General features: G+C 38.8%; 1 protein-coding gene across 3 annotated transcripts in view; it reads left to right on the top strand.

Moving 5' to 3' along the window:
* scaf4a (SR-related CTD-associated factor 4a) overlaps nucleotides 1–21,475 on the top strand; it is an 87,145-nt gene that overhangs the window by 28,803 nt on the left and 36,867 nt on the right. For all 3 annotated transcript variants that reach the window (XM_048540421.2, XM_048540418.2, XM_048540419.2), the window contains exons 2-6: nucleotides 10,250–10,333; nucleotides 18,768–18,812; nucleotides 18,939–19,100; nucleotides 20,505–20,637; nucleotides 21,195–21,334. In XM_048540421.2, coding sequence (XP_048396378.1) covers nucleotides 10,250–10,333; nucleotides 18,768–18,812; nucleotides 18,939–19,100; nucleotides 20,505–20,637; nucleotides 21,195–21,334 — 564 coding nt within the window. The remainder of the gene's footprint in view (nucleotides 1–10,249; nucleotides 10,334–18,767; nucleotides 18,813–18,938; nucleotides 19,101–20,504; nucleotides 20,638–21,194; nucleotides 21,335–21,475) is intronic.

Consider the following 21,475-nt stretch of genomic DNA (forward strand, 5'->3'; position numbering starts at 1 on the left):
GGCTGTTGATGAAGCAATTAATAATACTTAGAAATGTTTTAAATTGTATGGTACTTCATAATGTGTTTAACATGTTGCAAAGTTGCATTATTTTGCAAAAAGAAGCTTAAAGATGAACTACCAGCTTTGAGATTTATGCTTGCAACAATCCACTTTAGAAAATGACTCTGCTGCCCTATCAGTGTCCATTTGCTTGGGCTATTTGATGAATTTGTTAGCGTTGACGTTTGATTATGCTACCATTTTCCACAACACACTTTTCTGCAAAGTTAAGGAAAAATTTTGCCAATAAAGCAATAATACTGCCGTCTGCCTGTTGCTTCCCTTTGCAACTGACAAAATTTGGGGAAAAAAGGTATTGAACTGAAAATATTTTGTAAAAATGAATGTCTCAAATGATGTTATCTGACATGAATTTTGAAATTTAAGGAAGCATTAATGGCCAAACTAAAACTGTTGTAAATTTTTCACGTAAAAATATTAACAGTAAATGAAAGGCACTTGACAAGGGTGTTGAACTTGTTTTGAGAACATTTTTGATTGTAAATTTGTGTATTTTATATAGTTATAGACATATTGTTGTTAACTGGCAACTCGTGTGAAGAACCCGATGACACTGATTAATTTAGGCTGTAGGGTGACTTGGATTGACTGTCTGGAAGAAGGGGCCTTCTTCGTTGTGAACTTTGCCAGTATGAACTCAGCTTGAAGAGCATCAAAAGCATGTTTCGGAGAGTAGAACCAACAAATGTAAAATTATTACAGAAGAATTTAATGATCTTTAAAATCATGTATTGATGTGTTGTCCATGGCTTTCTAGTTTTCTGACACAGCTGTAAATGCTTGTTATGGTCACACTTTGTATGACAATGTATAATTTGGTGGTTTAAAATAAAAATTTTAAATGATTCTGCTGTCTTTATTAAAACTGTCTACTGCAGATGTATGTAGTTTGAAGTAGTTGTTCTAAAAATGTATGCTATTATATGCAAAATCAGTTAAACACTCGTGGGAAATAAGCACTACTTAGTTCACATGGATCGGGTAGTTCTAATTGAGGTTTGCTATCATACTTTCAGGTGCAAAGAATCCAAACTTATTACCCCTTGATATGAAGATGATTCAACATCAAATCATACTTACTGGGTTTCTTCAAATAATAGGCTGCTATTTTTAATGGCAAATAGCAGGCAAGGAATATAAATGAGCCCTGTTCAGTGACATGGCAGTGTAGTTGGTTTAGTAAAAAAACAACATACTCATGCAGAGCCAGTCATGGTGCATTCAACATGGAAGTTATTAGTACCAGGTCGTAAACACTTCTTAAATTCACTTCTACAATTAGTTCTGGAGTTCATTGTTTAAAATTCTACAATAGATTGGCAAGTGCATCCATGAAGTACTTTTACTATTGGGCATTCTGATTATTAACCTGAAATATGTGGTGATGACCTTACTCTCCCTCCAGATTCTATCAAAATAAGCAGCAATAGTAATATTCATACTTTATACATCTTCACAATATACAATTGTTGTATTAGCCACTTTAAATCATGCTATTACAGTTCACTTTTTTCAGGCTAGGAATATAAATGAGCCTTGTTGTGACATGGCTCAGAGCTGACATTTAATAAATGACGAATGAAATGTCTTAATCTTCATTAGCAGTATCTAAATATCTCTTATTGTAGTGTCTTAAAGGAATATTTGAGATTTGTTTCTTTACATGTTGACTCCTGTTTGTGTATATATCCATTTTAGCACAATAGTACTTCAAATGTGAAGTAGACTGTCAATAACTCTGAAGTTGGTTCACAATGAATTCAAATGGGCACTTCAGCCTCATTTAAAATGAACAGGCAATTATTAGCAATCCTTTTATATAAATATCTTACATGGAATACACTAGCCACTGTCTGCATACAAAAATATCCACTGTCTTGTCAGTGCGAAATTCATACCGCTGAGTGATTGACACTGCAGTATTGTCTTCTGATTCTGGGTGATTAGCAACCATCTATTCTTCAGTTTTGTTGTGGTATTGTATTATCTCAACCCATTAATAGGATTACTGACAATTGTACCAACTATCCACTGATTTCTAGCTAAATATGGAAATTATGATTTGGTCAAAAGAGAAGAAATCTTAACATGCATGAGGTGATCTTTTAAAAATTGCTGTGCGACTGCCTGAATTGGTTGGTATTGAATTAACCTTTTTTTTGGAAAGGGTAGGGTGTCGCAAACTGTTCAGCATTCGGTACTGTTCAATTTTGGTTATTCTGTTGAATTCAAATGCCATCACTTGTACATTACCCATGCTGGAATCTTTGGTTCTGCTGGTGAACGTATTAACTGGCGTGAAGCAGGATTACAGTGCCAAAACACTCCACGTTTTGCTAAATTTAAGCATGGTTTGAAAGCATGCTTTCTGTTTTTAATGTGGAGAAGCTGATTGCCTGCATTTCATCTATACTTACAGACCAGACATTTAGACAAGCGTTCCTCCCTGACACTTGAAAAATGATCTCACACTATATATTTTCTTCCTTATTTGTGTCAACACCCAACCTGAATGAACAAAATTGTGCTTTGAATAAAAGAATATTTGCTCATATCAAAAGTGAGAAAATGATTCCTAGTTGTAACATTTTTAACTTGTGCACAAGTTGGTGCTAGGACAGGCAAACATAAACTTCAGAACTATATATACATATTCCTATTGTGCATCATTAAATCAAAGCTATCAATATCTACTAGGCCTGTATTCACAAGTTCGTGAAAATATTTTGATGAAAACCAGATGATCTGTGGGTACAAAAGTAAAATATCATGAATTCTGATAATCTGAATTAAAAACAAAATTCTCCAGTTCGCCAGCATTTATGGGTAGAGAAGCTGTTGAAGATCCACATCAATGATAAGAAAGAAGACCATTGCCCTAAAACATGAAATCTTTTTCTCCCAAGATCCTCAAATGAAGTAACAGTAGGCACGTTCTTGATATTCTAAGGTTGATGCAAGTAAGAAAGATTTGTATGCAGCTTACAAGAAAGATATTGAGATATGAACAGCTATGACAAAATTCTAATCTTGATAATTTCAGTCCCCCATAAATTACCTTGAATGCACCTTGAATGACATTTTGGACTGTGGATGGGAGAAGGATGGCAAGACTCGCAAGAGAATACACCACTAAACGTCCAGTGTTGTGGTTTGGATATAGCGTTCGTTGATATGCCTGTTTGAATTAATGAGATCTTTTGGTACATTGGTAAAAGCTCCATTTATTTTGAGCTGTGCAATAAGCAATGAATTCTCACAATTTAATTGCCTCACTATACTTTGAAAACTGAAGTGCAAATAAAGGAATTGTAAAATTTCACTGGTGTTGCTTTATGAGCTGAGAAACTATCATCACCTCCTAAAGGATATATTCTCTGATACCAGGATGTATTTTTTTTTACAAAGTTTTCATCTTGTGCTTTTAAAGGAACATGTCAGAATGCATACATTCACTTCAGCAATTGCCATGGCATTTTGAGTTTGTTGATAATGTGGCTTTGTTGATGTTATGGCACATTTTGTTAGTTGACTGTTAAGAATGCCAATAGTGTAAAGTTAATTTGAAGCTCAGATTGACTAGTCTTGTGTACATCATGCCATGAGAAAGTGGATGCACTACAAAACAAACAATGTTTCAGTTTCTATGTTCGTCAAAGCTTGTAGAATGGCTAACAAATGGGCACTTAACAGACTTAAGCTAAATTCAATTTTACTGTTCAGTTTTCCACTCTGTTTTGCTTATACTGTTTAAGGGATGTGGGTTTACCGGCAAGGACAGCTTTTGTTGCACATCCCTAATTGCCCTTGACCTAAGTGACTTGATTGGTCACTTCAGAGGGCGGTTAAGAGTCAACCACATTATTGTGGGTTTGAAGTTACATAGGCCTGGCAAGAAAAGGACAATAGGTCTCTTTCCCTGAAGGATGTTTGTGAACCAGTTTTTGTTTTTATTTAATGGCTTCAAAGCCACTACTACTAATGCTACATCTGTGTTTCATGTTTACTTGAATTCATGTTCCACCAGTTCTCAGGGCATTAGTTCAAGCTACTGGATGACTAATCCAGTGACAAGACGCAGATATATTGATAGTTCATGATCGTGCCAGTTTTAAAACTAAACCTTTGCAACAGTTTGCAATGCATATAGGATGTTTTGCTTTATTGGTCATGTCTGGTCAACATTTCAGGCCCTTGCTACTCTCAATTCTGCCCCCTCATCTCCAACAACTTCACCTTATTTGTGCATATTTCACATTTTCTGCCTTGTGTCAATCTTGTGCCATTAAAAAGTTGGAATGGAATTTTTTTGTACTGATGCCCAGTTGGTGGCTAGATCCTTCTTCACAAAATCAGCATTTGTTAATCTTAAAAGTATATGGAAATTAACCATTCAATTGGGAACTTATACAGTTCCATGGTAAGCATTTACTAAAGTAAGCTGTAGGGTATTTTGAATTGCTAGGTCCCTGAAAAGTTAACTATCTTTAAAGGTCCCGAACAGATTTAATTTAACTGCATTGGTCACCATTTCATGTGTGATTTGAGTGGTTTTAAGCCGCACACGATGAAGCCATCCTTGACCTTTTGGAAGCTGTGTAGCTGGCTCCAGTGTCGCTCAACCAGATAAAACCAAAGTTGGCAGAGATTCCTGTATCCCGCTTTTTGCTTTGCATGTTTGTAGGTTATACAAATTACAGATATGGTTTCAACCACAACTGTCTGTGCTTGAAGAAACCCACCTTGGGTAAGAGATATGAGTGCTGGCAAGACAAATGGAGCAGCGTACTCGCATTTATCTTCTAAGGTAGAGAAGGAAATTGAGTGAGATTGTTAGGAATTCTTGAAAATAGAACCATGAAAAGCTTTTTGCTGTTTGTCATAAATTGTTTTAAATCACAAACCATTAATGCAGTAGCCATTGTGAAGTACCTGAGGAATTGAACAAAGCCCTTGAACAACAACATCAGTTATTGGATGTACTTATAGTGGCCACTCAGGTTAGAGTGCTCCCTGGTGGCACTGTAAGACTGGAAATTTTGTTTTATTTCTGCATGTACCAAATAGTTTAATTTATTACACATTTCATTATAATTGCAACAGTTCAAGGAACAGATATTTCTGTTAGGATTATAGACTCAACAACTATGGTGCTTCCTCTTTTCAAGTGGCTAATTTAACCACTTCCATTTGAAAATTAATAAGAAATTTCATTCACTGGAACAGAAGAATTTTACCTTTTTAGTTGTTCTTTCAATTTTAGGAGCACCAATTCCAAAAATTGCAGTATAAACTGCCTTCAGAAATTTTTGTTTCTCTTGGGGATCATACAAGGTTTTTAGCCAAGAATATACTGTTCATCCACGCATGACATTTCCCATCTCATTACAATCAATAGTTTCTTGGTTTGTCACTTCGGTTGTGAACATTGACTCCCCATCCCCCTGACAATTTTTCAGTATCATAAAATTATCTAAATCCCATTTTAAAGCCACAATTCAATCTGCCTTTATCATAGTCTGAGTTCTTGCATTCTAGATCTTGACTGCCCACTGCAGGGATGTTTCTGATCTTTTCACTGTTGGATCTTGAAAGTCGTCTTCCAGTTTTGTCCCCTTCTGAAATCACCCTCCAGCGCGCGGGCTCATTTTCACACTCTGTCTCTCTCTCTGTTCTTTTGCTGCCTCTCCCTCCCTCTGTCCCTCTCGTTCTCTCCCTCCCTCCCTCCCTCTCTCTCGCTCTCTCACCCACCATCCGGCTAACTTCACTACTACTGATCTCTACTAAAGTTTCTCACCCTCGAATCATTTTCATGAATCATCTTTGCATCTCTCTGATACTTTTGACATACTAGGATTTTAATTGAGGCTGAGCTTGCATTTATGTAACGATTTATGATTTTCTTCTGTGTTCCAAACTTCACTTTATGAAAGTCTAGTAATATTCACTTTGCATGCCCATGTATTCAGTGATGTGAAATACAGAGATCTACTTGCTCTGTGTACAGAATCTAATTCACTTGGTTTTTTTTGAGCGACAGATATAAAAAGTTGTGATAGGATGGAATGAAAAGAGTTTAAAATATATAAATTTATATAAATCACTCAAGCTCACTTGGAAAGGCATGCTACACAGATGGGAATAACTGCATCTGAATTGGCTGAAGTCAATATGCATGGGTAAGAAACTATGATTTTCAAATTTGCAGTGGTGATGTAGTGTTCTAAACTTCATGCTGTCGCTTCAAGAACGTGCTTGTTTCACCACAGTGGACATTTTCCTGCAAGTCTGTAACCAAGGATCTGCTTTTCCATCCAGAACTGCATGTTATTTGACTAGTGACCATGATGGAGAATAATGAAATCCACACAAATCAGAAGATTAAACTAATAAAACTAGTAAATAAGACGCAACATCAATAAAACCATCTTTGTCTTTCATAATCGACGATAAAATAGAAAAATATAAGCTACCTTCTGTAGTTTTTTTTTAAGAATTGACACATGACCTTGCCACACCTTTGGGGTGTTGGTCTCTAAATTTCCACACTTGACAGGTTTAATTTTGATGTGACTGGTGTTCTGTCGCTTTAGTATGACAGTAATGTGGACCTTTTATTAAAACCTGATGTTCCACAGTTTGCAATATCTTCATAATGCTTCATTTAATTTCCATACCTTTTTTAAAAAGCTGGAGTAATGATTTTCTTTATAGCATAAATTTGTCCACAAAACATTCATTTTCATGAAAATATATACATCTATGGAACAGACAATACTTTCTTAAAATTGCTACACATTTTCATGTCTTGATCGCATGTTGAACAGTTTTGTTTCCAAAGATTAGTTCTAAAATTGCACCTTGGCTTCTCCTTCTGAAACTTGTGAACAGTGAAAATATTAGCGAGGATGCCGAAACCTGCAACTCACCACCTTCAGGATAGAATATTTTGAAAAATGTAATTAAACTTGTTTCAATAAATTAGAAATGTTGTTCCTATTTAATCAGGTCTAGGTTTTTAATAGCATTTGCATGGTTGGAATTTCATGTCCAAACATATGTGATTAAATATCAAGTGAATAATATTCAAGAAGAACGAGCTTTCTCCTTTCTCAGTATGTATATAGTGGAACGTCACAAGCATTGCATATTAGGCACATTTATCACAACAATTTTATTTAAACATCTGCTTAAGTCCATTGACTATGCAGTCATTAACTGTAATTACATTGGCAGTACGTCAGAGGCAAAATTTTGAATTATTTTTGTTCCCCACTTCTGTCCGGTATCTGTTTGTTTATTTTCGGGTGAATAAGATCATGCTAAATGACAACCATTGCTGTTGTTGGTTATACTAGTAATAATGTCCAGTATTTTAAAAATGGTATTTCTGGTCCCCATTTGTCTCACCCAGTATTGCTTTATTTCCAGCTAAGTAAGAGTATGCAAAATGGCACCTGTTGTAGACATGGAATTTTTTTTTAACAAGAGTCTTATGAAATAAAATCATATGTAAGGTGATCATATGGCTCTTTCTAATGGTGGAAAAATAACTCATAGGAGACACCAGCTTCATTACCATATATCTTAATGGTAAATTTTGCTTGCTGAAAGCAAAATCCTTTCCTGTTTATCTTTGAAACTGTGTCATCTTGCAGCATTTATTTATTGTATATCATGTTTATCTTGCGAGAATCCATTACAATATTCATAAAATTGGCCTCAGCTGCTTGTCTACATAATAAACCCCTAGCTTCTTCAGCATCTTGCAATTTGGGTGCCTAATCCCAGTTATCCTCTTAGAAATTAATGGGAGTCTTTCTCATTATATTGTGACCTGAGCCATAACTGCTGCTTTTATTCCAAACTCAGTTATGCCAAGTTCTCCAATTTAACATCGTCTCTCCTAGCCATTTTTTGTGGCTGTACAAAAATCCTGCCTCTGTAATCTGTAATTTTTCTTAAACTTTCTCGATTCTGTACATTGAATGGAATTTGCAACCAACCAGCCCACATTTCTGATCTCGTCAAATTCCTGTGAATTTGACCCCATGGTTCCTGATTACTTGTTGTTGTTCCTGATATCTTCTCCAAATTTGGAAAACTTCAGTTCCAATTTTCCACTTCAAATTTATATATTTTGTAAATAACAACAGTGACTGCCCAAAGTGTCTCACATTGTTCATGAAGATATGGTGCAAGTAGAATCATTGTTTGCTTGTTCCTCTTGAGCCAGTGTTTGACTAATTTCTGAACCACTCCACCCATGTATGCAGTGCCTTCTAACTTCAAGGACAGTTTGAAAGACATTGATAATCTACACCTTATGTCTGTGCCTACTGTGGTTATTAGAAGTTTTTATTCCAAACTCATTTGTGCCTCTAATGAAAAAGCTTCGTTACTGTGGTACTGAGTTTGTCATTGGAATTATGTCCTTTCTTTGCTCCTCCCTTCCCTACCAAAAAACAAAAGCAATGTCCTGGAAGGATCATAAATATGAGGATTATAAATGTAGATTATTACCAGTTTGCAATGAGGGCAAAGAGTAATGATTGAATTACATCTGTGTTCCCTGGTGTCTAACCCTACTTCATTTGAGGATGATATGGCATTGATGCCTCGTACATTGTCGTGCAGAATGGGTGTCAGTGTGTTGTAAAACAGTGGGGAAAATAGTTCTCCTGATTTTGAGAACCAGGCTTTACTGGTTTTAAAACCTTGGCCTTGTTAATCTGCGTTTTTGCAAATCATACTTGAGCAGTGACCTAAAAGGAGTGATTCAAGTGATGCACGTCTTACTCAGCTAAATCTTGCAACTGTTTCCTCTGTCCTAGACTTCATTTGAGTAAAAAGAATATAATTGCTTTTCATTTCACCAACAATTTTACATTAATAGTGTTCCAAACAGTGGGAAACTCTCATTTCAACAGTGCAGCAAATGGATTTCTTAACAATGGATCACTCTTAAGTATAATATGGAATGCAAAGTATTTCTATGTACTATAGTAGAACGTTGACCACCTGCAAATTCCGAAATAGTTGTTCGAGCCAGGCTGGTTGGGAAGAAAAGTATCAGACTAACAGAAAGTTGATTGGGCGAGCAAACATTATCGTTGGCTGATTAATTCGTATCCCAGATGCAGAGTGTTACATTCCTCTACTGTGAGGCAGGTGTTGACGGGTCATCATAATTGCTTGACTTGACTGATACAGAGACTTGAATTTTGGATGAGAAGAAATTTGTGATTACTTTGCCTGCTCTGATCTGAGGAAGGTAATTTTTCAAATTTGCACGTACTTTTCAATGTACTGCATTTGAACTTTGCATAACAGCTTTGCAGTATAAACTATTTGAGCATTTTATGGAGATCTGTGCGTAGTGTTGTTATATGCGTAAAAGTTCCAGACAGATTGATTTGCATAGTAAATGATTTTTGGATAACTTGTGTATGTTAGACTTACTTTGTGGGATTTCTATTTGAGAATCAAGCATTTTTTTCTGTCAGCATAAATGCAACATTTTATTTATGCAATTTAAATAAAAACAAAGTTTCACCCAGTTGACTTTTATTTTAACTCTTCTAGATCAACTTACCTGTGAGCTAAGTTGTGCTGCTTTTGCAGCAAAAATCAGAACAGTTTGCTAATGTACTAATATGACAGTTGAGAAATTAGATAGTTGTGGACGGAGATAATTTGCATATTATTTACTGAATGTTTCAAGGGGTATATATTAAACATAGAATTCAATTGCCTTAATTAATTTTACAAGTGACGAAGTGTCAACTTTAGTGAGATGTCAACAAGCTGCTTTTCTACGTGAAACCTATTCAATGGCTTTTTTGCCCAGCTGAAGACAAGCGCATTTGAATTCCATTTAGTTGGGTATCAGGTGTAACTGATTATCAGGCAACATCTTGTTGCGTCTATATCTCAATTTACAGAAAATGCTGTTTCTCATATACCTGAGAATTTCTAAGTAATGTGAGAAAACTGATGTAGAAATTTTGTGAAATGTGAACTATATTTGTTGGTTTTTGTTGGATTAACAATTCTAGCCAGCAGAAACAGTGACAATATATTATGACACTAACTCATGCCAAAGCATACTCAATCCTGTGACAATTTGAAAGGAACTTGAGCTTGAGACAACCAATACTAATTGTTCTTTTCTTGTGCATTTCAGCTGTTTTCACTGATGGAGCTAAAGCCACCAATTTCTCGGGCAAAGATGATTCTTATTACTAAAGCTGCCATCAAAGCTATAAAGGTAGGAAAATCACATGTTTGCTGCATTTTATTGTTGATTTTGTTTTTTGAGCTATTGTTGTTTCTTGATCCTTCTTTTTGTGTATCCCTTTCTGATTATAGTGTAGAATAGGAGAAAATAATTGTGTGAATGCATGAGAATTCTGCTGTCCGCTTCCCCTATAAACAACTACTCTTTCACCAAGATGAATAGCAGTTTTTGGTGGAGGAAGATTTTTTTCTGTACATTGTGTTGAGAATCTGCCAAAGATATTTTGAAAAACTAAAATAGGCAGTCAGGAAAAGCCAAACACCAGTTAACTGGATCTTCTTGGAATGTCACATTGAACCTTTCATGAGTATATTTTAAAATTTAAATGAACAATTTGCTTGTAACTGGCCTAATTACCAAATAGTATCAATTAAGCCATGAGTAGAGGCCTTTTGAGTCTGAAGGGAGAGCTAAGGATCTGCAAAATAGATTAAACACAAATAAATGAACCAGTGAATGCAGGAAAAAAAGTGACATTTTATATTTTTATATGAACACCACAGAAAAACTCAACATTAATTGCCTAAACCGAACTAACTTTGAGAGAGTGGTGGTGTTGAGTTGCCTTGAATACTTAAATCCTTGTGGCATGGGCACATGCATGAATATCCTTTTTAAGAGTAGGGGAGATGTGTTGACCAGAATCTTAACCGGATTGGCCATGAACGTGTTCTGCATATGAGAGCAGGTCAGAGACGTGGAACCTAACGACAAACAATTGACATCCTAATTCCCCAAAACCTGTCCACCATCTACAAAGTACAAGTCAGAAGATTAGTGGAACACTGTCCACTTGTCTGTATGAGTGCCATTCCGACTGCACCCAAGAAGCTTGATATCATCCAGTACAAAACAGCCTGTTTGATTGGACTAAATCTGTAACCTTCAACATTCACTTCTACCACCACAAATGTGCCCACAGGATTATTCATGTATAAGATGCAATGACTCAACTAAACCTCCAAATTAGAATTTGCTTGGAGGTGAATAACCATCGTTGAACCAGGGCTTGCATTTGTGATCTATTCAATGGCTTACCAACATATGACCTGTTTTTCCAAGACTGTCTGGCCTGCAAAATCACTTCCGGAACCATCTACCTGTGTAATTGATGACGTGGAGAATCCTTGAAATATTAAAAGGAAACTGCAGAGAATACAGTTCAGTTGGCATCTGTGGAGGGAAAAAGTGACACTGGTTCAGAGATGAATTCTGACCTGAACAGTGCCATTTCCTCATATGACAGATGTAATCAAATTCTGTTTTGGAAGGTTTTGGGATAGAGGTTCACTTTTATGAAATCAGGCCTTGAGATCATGAACAGTCTGGCTTAGCCTCAGGCAGCGATCGTGAAATGATGTTTGTGAAGAAATATGATAAGAAAGTTCTGTTTCCAATAGCTTAATTATAAATAGTTGTGGATGATTCAAAACTAGATGTCAGACGTATAGCCTATAACACAGGCACATTAGGGGCGAAGGAAATATACAAATTTAAATCCTTCCTGTGATAACTGGATTTGAGTACTGCAATTCTTTTTCTCAGTGTTATCAAATCTACAAAAGATTTGCATAAGTTTAGATTTGGATAGCTATAGCTATCTCAAGTGAATAAGGCAAGGTTGAGTGGCCTCTACCTTACTGCTGGGGCTATAACAAGTGAGATAGGCAAGTTAAAGATACAGAATGATGCATGGAACTGCTCTGTTTTTGCTGTAACAGACATGGTTGAGGGAGGCCCATTATGTTCCTTTTTGGGGTGAAATCTAGAAGCAGCTAGACCAGAGAACCATGGATATCTAGGAATGCTCAGGACTTGATAAAAAGGAAGATACATATAACAGGCCCAAAGCGAGCAAAACAGTCGAAGCCTTCGAGGCATAGAAAGTGCTGATGGGGGTTTTGAAGAGAGCAATTTACGAAACAGAGGTATGAGAATTTAAATTGAGGGGTGAAAGATATAGGACAGATGTCAGAGGTAGTTCCTTTACTCAGAGAGTAGTTAGGGAATGGAACGCTTTGCCTGCAACGGTAGTAGATTCGCCAACTTTAAGTACATTTAAGTCGTCATTGGATAAGCACATGGATGTACATGGAATAGTGTAGGTTAGATGGGCTTGAGATTGGTATGACAGGTCGGCACAACATCGAGGGCCGAAGGGCCTGTACTGTGCTGTAATGTTCTAAAATCTAATATGCGAGTGAGCCTGATCAAGGAGAATCCCAACATATTCTACAAATATACCAAGGAGAAAGAGAATAATCATGGAAACAGTAGGACTGATTCGGGAGCACGTGCGTGAATCTGGAGGATATTGGTTGAGTGTTAAGTGAGTACTTCACATTTTTCTTCTGCAAGAAAAGAATTTGAAAAGCTGAATTGCCAACCTCTTGAGCAGATTGGTCTCAGAAGTGAGGTGGTGTTGGAGATTTTGGCAGATTTAAATGGAGAAACCCCTGGGTGTGGGTGAGTTGTATTCCAAGCTGCTGTTGGTGACAAGGAAGGAAATTAAATGGACCTGGACCCAAATTTGAAAATCATCTCTGGCCATGGGAGGTGTTAGAGGATTGGAGGACAGCTAATGTGTTCCATTTTACAAAAAGACTGGCAGGTTTAGACAAGGAAATGAGTCTAGCAAGTGTTTTTTTTAATATAATTCATTATTGGGGTGAATGTGGCTGGCCAGCATTTATTATGTCCCTAATTGTCCTTGAGAAGGTGATGTTGAATTTCTTGAATTGCTGCAGTCCAGCTGCTGTGGGTTGATCCACGGTGCCGTTCAGGAGGAATTCTAGGATTTGACCCAGTGACAATGAAGTAACGATGATATATTTCCAAGTCGGAATGGTGAGTGACTCGGAAGGGAACTTGCAGTTGGTGGTGTTCCTGTGTAGTTGCTGCTGCCTTTACAGATTGAAGCAGTTGTGGGTTTGGAAGATACTGTCGAAGGATCATTGCTGCATTTCTATCGTGGATTTTGTAGGTAGTACACACTGCTGCTACTCAGCATCAATGGTGGGGGGAGTGGACAATGATAATGCCAAGGATATTGATAAGGGAATTCAGTGGTGTTAACACCATTGAATGTCAAGGGGCAGTGATTAAATTGCTTCTTATTGGTGATAGCCATGGCCTGACGTTTGTGTGTTATGAGTGTTACTTGCCATTTGTCAGCCCAAGTCTGCATATTGTCCAGATTTTGAATTGAGAACACACTGCTTCAATATGGGAGGAGTTGCACATGGTGCTGTACCTGTGCAGTCATCAACAAACATCCTAACTTCTGACCTTATGATGGAGGGATGGTTGATGACACAGCTGAAGATAGTTGGCCCATAGGAACTCCTGCAAAATTATCCAGGAGCTGAGATAACTTACCTCCAACAACTATGACCATCTTCCTATGTGCCAGGAATAACTCCAGACAGCAGAGGTTTGCTCTTTAAGACCATAAGGCCGTAAGACATAGGAGTGGAAGTAAGGCCATTTGGTCCATCAAGTCCACTCCGCCATTTAATTGTGGCTGGTGGGCATTTCAGATCCACTTCCCTGCACTCTCCCTGTAGCCCTTGCTTCCTTGTGAGATCAAGAGTTTATCAATCTCCGCCTTGAAGACTTTTAATGTCCCGGCCTCCACTGTGCTTTTTGGCAATGAGTTCCACAGGCCCACCGCTCTCTGGCTGAAGAAATGTCTCCTCATTTCCGTTCTAAATTGATTCCCTCTAATTCTAAGGCTGTGCCCACGGGTCTTAGTCTCTCGACCTAACAGAAACAACTTCCCAGCGTCCACCCTTTCTAAGCCATACATTATCTTGTAAGTTTCTATTAGATCTCCTCTCAACCTTCTAAACTCTAATGAATACAATCCCAGGATCCTCAGCCGTTCATCGTACGTTAAACCTACCATTCCAGGGATCATTCGTGTAAATCTCCGCTGGACACGCTCCAGCACCAGTATGTCCTTCCTGAGGTGTGGGGCCCAGAACTGGACACAGTATTCTAAATGGGGCCTACCTAGAGCTTCATAAAGTCTCAGCAGCACATCACTGCTTTTATATTTCAACCCTGGTGAGATAAACGACAACATTACATTTGCTTTCTTAATCACGGACTCTACCTGCAAGTTAACCTTTAGAGAATCCTGGACCAACACTCCCAGATCCCTTTGTACTTCGGCCTTATGAATTTTCTCACCGTTTAGAAAATAGTCCATGCCTGTATTCTTTTTTCCAAAGTGCAAAACCTCACATTTGCACACGTTGAATTTCATCAGTCGTTTCTTGGACTACTCTCCTAAACTGTAAATCTTTCTGCAGCCTCCCCACCACCTCTACTACCTGCCTGTCCGCGTACCTTCGTATCATCGGCAAACTTTGCCAGAATGCCCTTAGTCCCTTCGTGCAGATCATTAATATATAAAGTGAACAGCTGCGGCCCCAACATTGAACCCTGCGGGACGCCACTTGTCACCGCTTGCCTTTGATGCCCGTTGATTCTAGCTTTGCTTATGCTCCTTGATGGCACACTCAGTCAAATGCAGCCTTGATGTCAAGAGCTGTTACACTCAGCTCACCCCGGCATTCAGCATTTTTAATTTGGTTTGAGCCCATACTGTAACGAAGTTAGGACTGAGTGACCCTAGAATCCAAACTGGGTGTTACTCAGCACGTTATTGCTGGGCAGGTGCAGCTTGATGGCATTTGGTAACACCTTTTATCATTTTACCAATGCTTGAGTAGACCTTTTGGGGTGGTAATTGGCTGGTTGGATTTGCCCGATTTTTATGTACAAGACAAACCTGGGCAATTGTCCAAATTGTTGGGCAGATGCCAGTGTTGTAACTATACTGGAAGAAGTTGCCCGAGGGAGCAACAAGTTCTGAAGCACAGTTCTTCAGTACTATTGCTGGAATGTTGTCAGGGCTCATAGTCTTTGCCATATCCAGGACCTCCATTCATTTCTTGATATGACATGGAGTTAATCCAGTTGACGGAAGACTGGTATCTGTAATGCTGGGGACTACTGGAGGAGGCCAAGATGGGTCATCCGCCTGTTACTTCAGGTTGAAGATCGCTACAAATGCTGTTTTAGAATATAGAATCCCCACTCTGTGGAAGCATCCCATTCGGCCCGTCGAGTCCACACTGACTCCCTCGAGAGCTTTCTATACAGACACTGCCCTATCCCAATAGCTGTCCATTTCCCACGACTAATCCACCCAATCTACACACCCTTGCTCCACCGTTGACAGTGGGGATATTTGTGGAGCCTTGTCCTCCAATGAGTTATTTAATTGTCCACCACCATTCTTGGCTGGATGTGGTGGGACTGCAGATCTTAGATTTGATCAGTTGCTTGTGGGTTCACTTAGCTCTGCCTAACATGTGTTGATTCTGCTGTTTGGCACGCAAGTAGTTTGTTCGTTAGCTTCCCCGTGTCAACACCTCATTTTTTAGATATACCCATTGCAGCTTCTAGCATGCTTCCTGCATTCTCCATTGAATGGCAATTGATCCCCTGGCTTAATGTTTGAGTGGGAGAAATGCTGCGCCATGAGGTCATGTTGTGCTCTTAGCAAACTACTGGAGAACATAGTGAGGGAGAAGATTCAAGTCCAGTTAGAGAAAGCAAGTTTGATCAGGGGCATTCAGCACAGCTTTGTCAGAGAGGCCATGCCTAACAAATCTAGTGGAATTTTTCGAGAAGTTGACCAAGTGTTTAGATGAGGGTAGGATAGTTGGTGAAGTTCATGTGGAATTCATCAAGGCCTTTGACAAGGTCCTACATGGGGAAGTAATAAAAAGGTAAACGCTCATAGGATCCAGGGTAACTTGGCAAGTTGGATCCAAAGTTGGCCTAGTTATAGGAGACAGCTGGTGGCGGTACATGAATTTGTTTGTGCACACATCGTGTAGTACACCACAGGGATCAGTGCATGGCCCATTATTGTTTGTGATACTCGTAAATAATATAGGTGAGAATGTGGGAGGATGATAAATTTGTGGATGATGAAGCTTGGTAGGGGGGGGGTTGACAGTCTGAAAATATTAGGTTCCAGGAGGATATAAACAGTTGATCAGATGGGAAGATCATTGGTCAATAGAATTTATCCCAGTAAATTTCAGGTGGTGCACTTTGGCAGAAGGAATAAGATAAGGGAGTAGCCAATTAATGGCAAGACACATGGAAACTAGGGTGCTTGTCCACAGGTCGCTGAAGGCAGCAGGCCACATTAGTAGAGTCGCAGGACATGAGAGATGTTTGCCTTTATCAGTTGCGGCATAGATTATAAGGGCAGGGAGATCATGGAGCCGTACAGAGTTTTGGTTAAGTTGCAGCTGGAGTGCTGTATGCTCTTCTGGTCACTGGACTAAATGAAGGATGTGATTGCACAGGAGACTGTGCAAAGGACGTTCACCAGGATGTTGCCTGTTAATGGAGCATTTCAGCAATGAAGGAAGGCTGGAAAAGCTCGAACAGAGAGAATTGGTGAGGGGACCTGATAGAGGTGTAGAAGATTCTGAGGGGAATGAACAGCGTGAATTGAAAGTCAAAGGATTACCTGGTGGTACACTTTTAAAATGAAAGGCAGGAGGGTCAGCAGATTTGTGAAAACAATTTTTGGCTTGAGGATCTGAATTGCACTGCCTCAGAGGGTAGCTGAGGCGGTAAACTCAGTCATTAAGTGGATGAGCACTTGAAATGTCAAAAGTGGAACTAGTGTGGGCAGAAATGTATTTTTGGCAATGCAGAATTGATGGCCTGAAGGGCCACCTCTGGACTGTATGATAAGCTTTTAATATGTTCAGTTATGCTTAATATGCATATATTAACTGATGCAAGTGTGTCTGCCCTGTTGAGGGTCTTCTGAGAAAATGGTTTATATTTGACAAAACTCTAGTAGTTGCAGAAGAGTCAAAGGTTCACTTCCACAGGTGGATGAGAAGCTTCAGTCATGTAGTCGGAAGGATTCGCGTTTGATAGTAAAAAGTGATTGAGGAGGATAATTTGGTCAGCTGTGTCATAGGCTCCTGACTGGTCAAAGACCAAGTGGGGTTTACTTTTCTGTCTCATAATGTCACTTTGAGGGTGTTCCAGTACCAAGGCAGGGGAAGAAACCTGATCGTGAAGTCGTGTTCTGGGAAGGGTGAAACTGGATTTGAAGGAGGAGCGAGGGAGGTCAATAATATGCTCAAAACTTTGGAGAGTAAAATGAAGTCGAAGATCTGCTGTGCTTTGCAAGGCCAGAGGGATTAAGAGTTGGTTCTTTCAGAAGTAGAATAATGACAGCAAATTCGGAGAATAGAATGATAACTGAAGGAGAGCCAAAATCATTTGCAATTTTGGCAGACCTTAGGATCAAAGAGATTGAATAATGGGAATAGGATGGTGAGAACAGGAAATAGATCCCATGAACAATGAGATCAGCAGGAATAGTGGATGACCGAAGAGAAAGTACTGAAAGATACAAAGCCAGGGCCAGGTCAGTGAGCATTAAAGGGCATTTGGTCAGGTGGCAAGTGGAAGGTAGATCCTGTTGTCAGTGCAGCTGATTGAATTATCTGAAGATTAATCATGTCATTTAAGAGCTCCTTATCCTGGGGGGTCAAAGTGAAAAAAGGAGATGGTTTGCAATTGAGAAAAGAAACAGTAGATAATCTCTTCACTACTTCTGGATGATTTTGAATAGTGCGCAGTTTGGTGGAGGAGAGGAGGATTGAGTGTGGTTTTAAATGGATTAGACGAGCATGGTGATAGATGGCTGAGCCAGTTGTCTGCCATATTCTTTCCAATTTAGACTTAATTACCAGAGATGACGACCACGTATTGGGGATGTGGACGCAATACTAGGAGCGGATGTATGAGCACAGTTTAGTAAATCAGCTTAAAAAGACCGTTTTGAAAATGTATTTGTCAGTGAATTGGTTGGTATCTTTTTCCAGGGTTGGATGCTGGAGGACAGAAGTGATAAATAGTGCAATTTAGCATATTATTCCCTTTCTTTGCAATATATTTTGTGGTTTATGAAGCTGTTGTTAAGCTGATATTATCCTCAACACTACCATATGTTCAAAAAATAAGGGAAATAGATAAATTAAAAATGAAATTACACATGTTCCAAAGTGCTAATTTTGTTCTGCTAACTTAGGCACAAATTGTTTTCTGTCTTTATAGATGAATGTAGAGTAAAAAGTGCAAAAGAGAACAGATTGAAAAATTCATTCCGCAAATTTCCCATACATGGAAAATTCAAATCTACTTTCCACATCTGTTTAAAGTTTTTCTAAGACCATTGTTTTACACTTGTTTCCAGATAATACTGAGTTTCAACGTATTCGTAATTAACAACGGTCACTTGTGATTGGAGTCATAAACTTAATTTGCAACTTCTGTTGCTTTTCAGCTTTACAAGCATGTTGTGCAGATTGTAGAGAAGTTTATCAAAAAGGTAAGCAGCTTTTAAAAATATATATCTTGTGAATTGAATCATTAAAACGGTAGTAATATTTACAAATTTTCTTTTAAGTTTCTCTGAATGATTAATAATTCTGCCCTTTGAATAATAATTTTGTAGTGCAAACCAGAATTTAAAGTTCCCGGATTGTATGTGGTCGATTCTATCGTGCGTCAATCTCGTCATCAGTTTGGTGCAGAAAAGGATGTTTTTGGGCCAAGGTTCAGCAAAAATATTACTGCGACATTCCAGTATTTGTACAAATGTCCGTCCGATGAGAAGGTAAGAACATAAAATAGGCAGCAGATGTTGGTTGATGGACTGCAGTATGTTACCTTCAGGAATGTTTTTATTGAGTTTTCTGAAAATGAAATTCTCCGTAGAAAGTAGATGCAAGAGTCGGCCATTCAGCCCGCACCACAGTTCAATTTGATCATGACTGATCACGCACTTGCAATGACTCATTCCCTCTTTCTGTCCATACCCTCGATCCCTTTAGGTACAAGGACCACATCCAGCTGCTCCTTGAATATATCTAATGAACTGACCCTAACAGCTTACTGTGGAAGAGAATTCCACAAGTTGACATCTGAGTGAAAAAGTTCTTGCTCGTCTCAGTTCTGAATGACTTACCTCTTATTCTTAGACTCTGAGCCCTGGGTCTGGACATCCCCAACATCGGGAACATCGTTCCTGCATCTAGCCTTTCCAGTCCCATCAAGGATTTTACATGTTTCGACAAGATCCTCCTCATTGTTTCAAATTTCAGCGAGTACAAGCCCAGTTGACCCAGTCTGTCGTCTTGTCTCAGCCCTTGCCATTTCGGGAATCGGTCTGGTGAACCTTCGCTGGACTCCCTCAATAGAAAGGTTGCCCTTCTTTAGACTAGGAGACCAAAACTGCACACAGTCCTCAAGGTGCAGCCTCACCAAGGTTACGCAGTACTAACTTAACAGCCTCTGACCTGCTCCTGCAGTCACGTTGATTATACCGCTGGTTCAGTTCAATTTCTGGTCAACGATAACCCCCAAGATCTTGCTACCGGAGGATTCAGTGATAATATGCCTTTGAATGTCAAAAGGTAATGCTTAGCCCAGTTCTTTCTGTGATTGAGTATAGACTGCTTTGGGAGTTGAGCAGTTGCATATGATGCTGAACATTCTGCAAACATCCCCACTTCTAATCTTACGATGGAGGCAAAGTCATGAGGCTGCTGTAAAGATACACTACTCTAGGAACTCCTGCAATGCTGTTCGAGAGCTGAGGTGACTGACCTTGAATAGCCACGACCATCTTTCTCTATGACTAGTGTGACACTGACTGGTGGAGAGTCTCCGCCACTCCCAGTTCTTATTAAGTCTCATGTTGCTAGGACTCATTGATATCACACTCAGTTAAATGCACTTTTGTTGTCAAGGGCTGTCGCACTCATCTCCTGTCTGGAATTCACCTCTTTTGCCTCTGTTTAAACCAAGGCTGTGATCAGGTCAGCAGCTGTTCCATTACGTTATCTAAGTATTAGCCCAGAATCAAAATTACATCGTTAGGAAGTTCTAAGTTGGTATGATACCATCTGTGGGACTGTGAATGCCAACCAGTGAAAATATGTGAATTGTGACTTCTAGTTGAATGGTATGAATTGAATGCATCTGTCTAAAGAATCATTATCTGTTTATGTTTCAACAGAGCAAAATTGTTCGTGTACTGAACCTTTGGCAAAAAAACTGTGTTTTCAAGATTGAAGTAATACAACCATTATTAGATATGGCAACTGCAACATCTGTTCCACCTGCACTGGAAAATACTGATAACAATACTAGTAAGTATAAGTTTTGAGCTGAATTGTTAGTTCTTAAAAATGAAAGTAATGTAATATAAATGAGAGTTTAATTGAGCATAAAATGTTAATTTCATAACGGGTTGGTTATTTGACTGCCCTGCATTTCTAACCCTTGTACTTGAGTGTCAGGAAGCTGTCGGATTTTGGAATATTTCTTGTATAATACCTGTTCTTTCCATAAGCAGATATTTGCATTAGCACAAATCTTGCAGTTACTGAATGAAGAACGATCAGGCATTTTTCCCCCTTTACCTCTGTGATGGTGAAGACATGCTCCTTGAAATCAACTAACTCAGGCACATGTTGGGGATTGAACCTGGGAACTCCATGGTCTGTATAACTACTCAGCACCTTAATCAGAGGGTTGAGTTCGTGGAAAAGAAGAACATCAATGTTTTAATGTATGGTTTTCATGTTCTGTACAAGATCAAGATTTTTGGGATAAAGGTTACAATTCTTCAGTCTGCTTAGGAGCATTAATTAAATGCTGCAGTGAAATATGATCTGGAATCCAAGTGTATTTTCATTTTTTCTAGGTCCCCCTGTTGTTCCTCCGACACCTGCGCAAGCTCCCCCAATAACATCTGATTCTTTGTCTGCAATACAACAGCAACTACCCAACTCTGATGCATTTGTAGCGGTAGCTCAGCTTTTTCAGTCAACACAAGGTGCACAGGTAAAATTCAATTTGATATGCACTGTTTAAGTTCTAAGCAATATAATTATGCCAATGGCTGTATCAGCACTTTACTCAACGAGAGATTTGATATTCTAGTATATTGCCATTGCCTGAAAACTTTTGATGCCTGTTGCTGTG

Source organism: Stegostoma tigrinum, chromosome 12 (genome assembly GCF_030684315.1).
Source record: "Stegostoma tigrinum isolate sSteTig4 chromosome 12, sSteTig4.hap1, whole genome shotgun sequence".
Taxonomy (NCBI): Eukaryota; Metazoa; Chordata; class Chondrichthyes; order Orectolobiformes; family Stegostomatidae; genus Stegostoma; species Stegostoma tigrinum.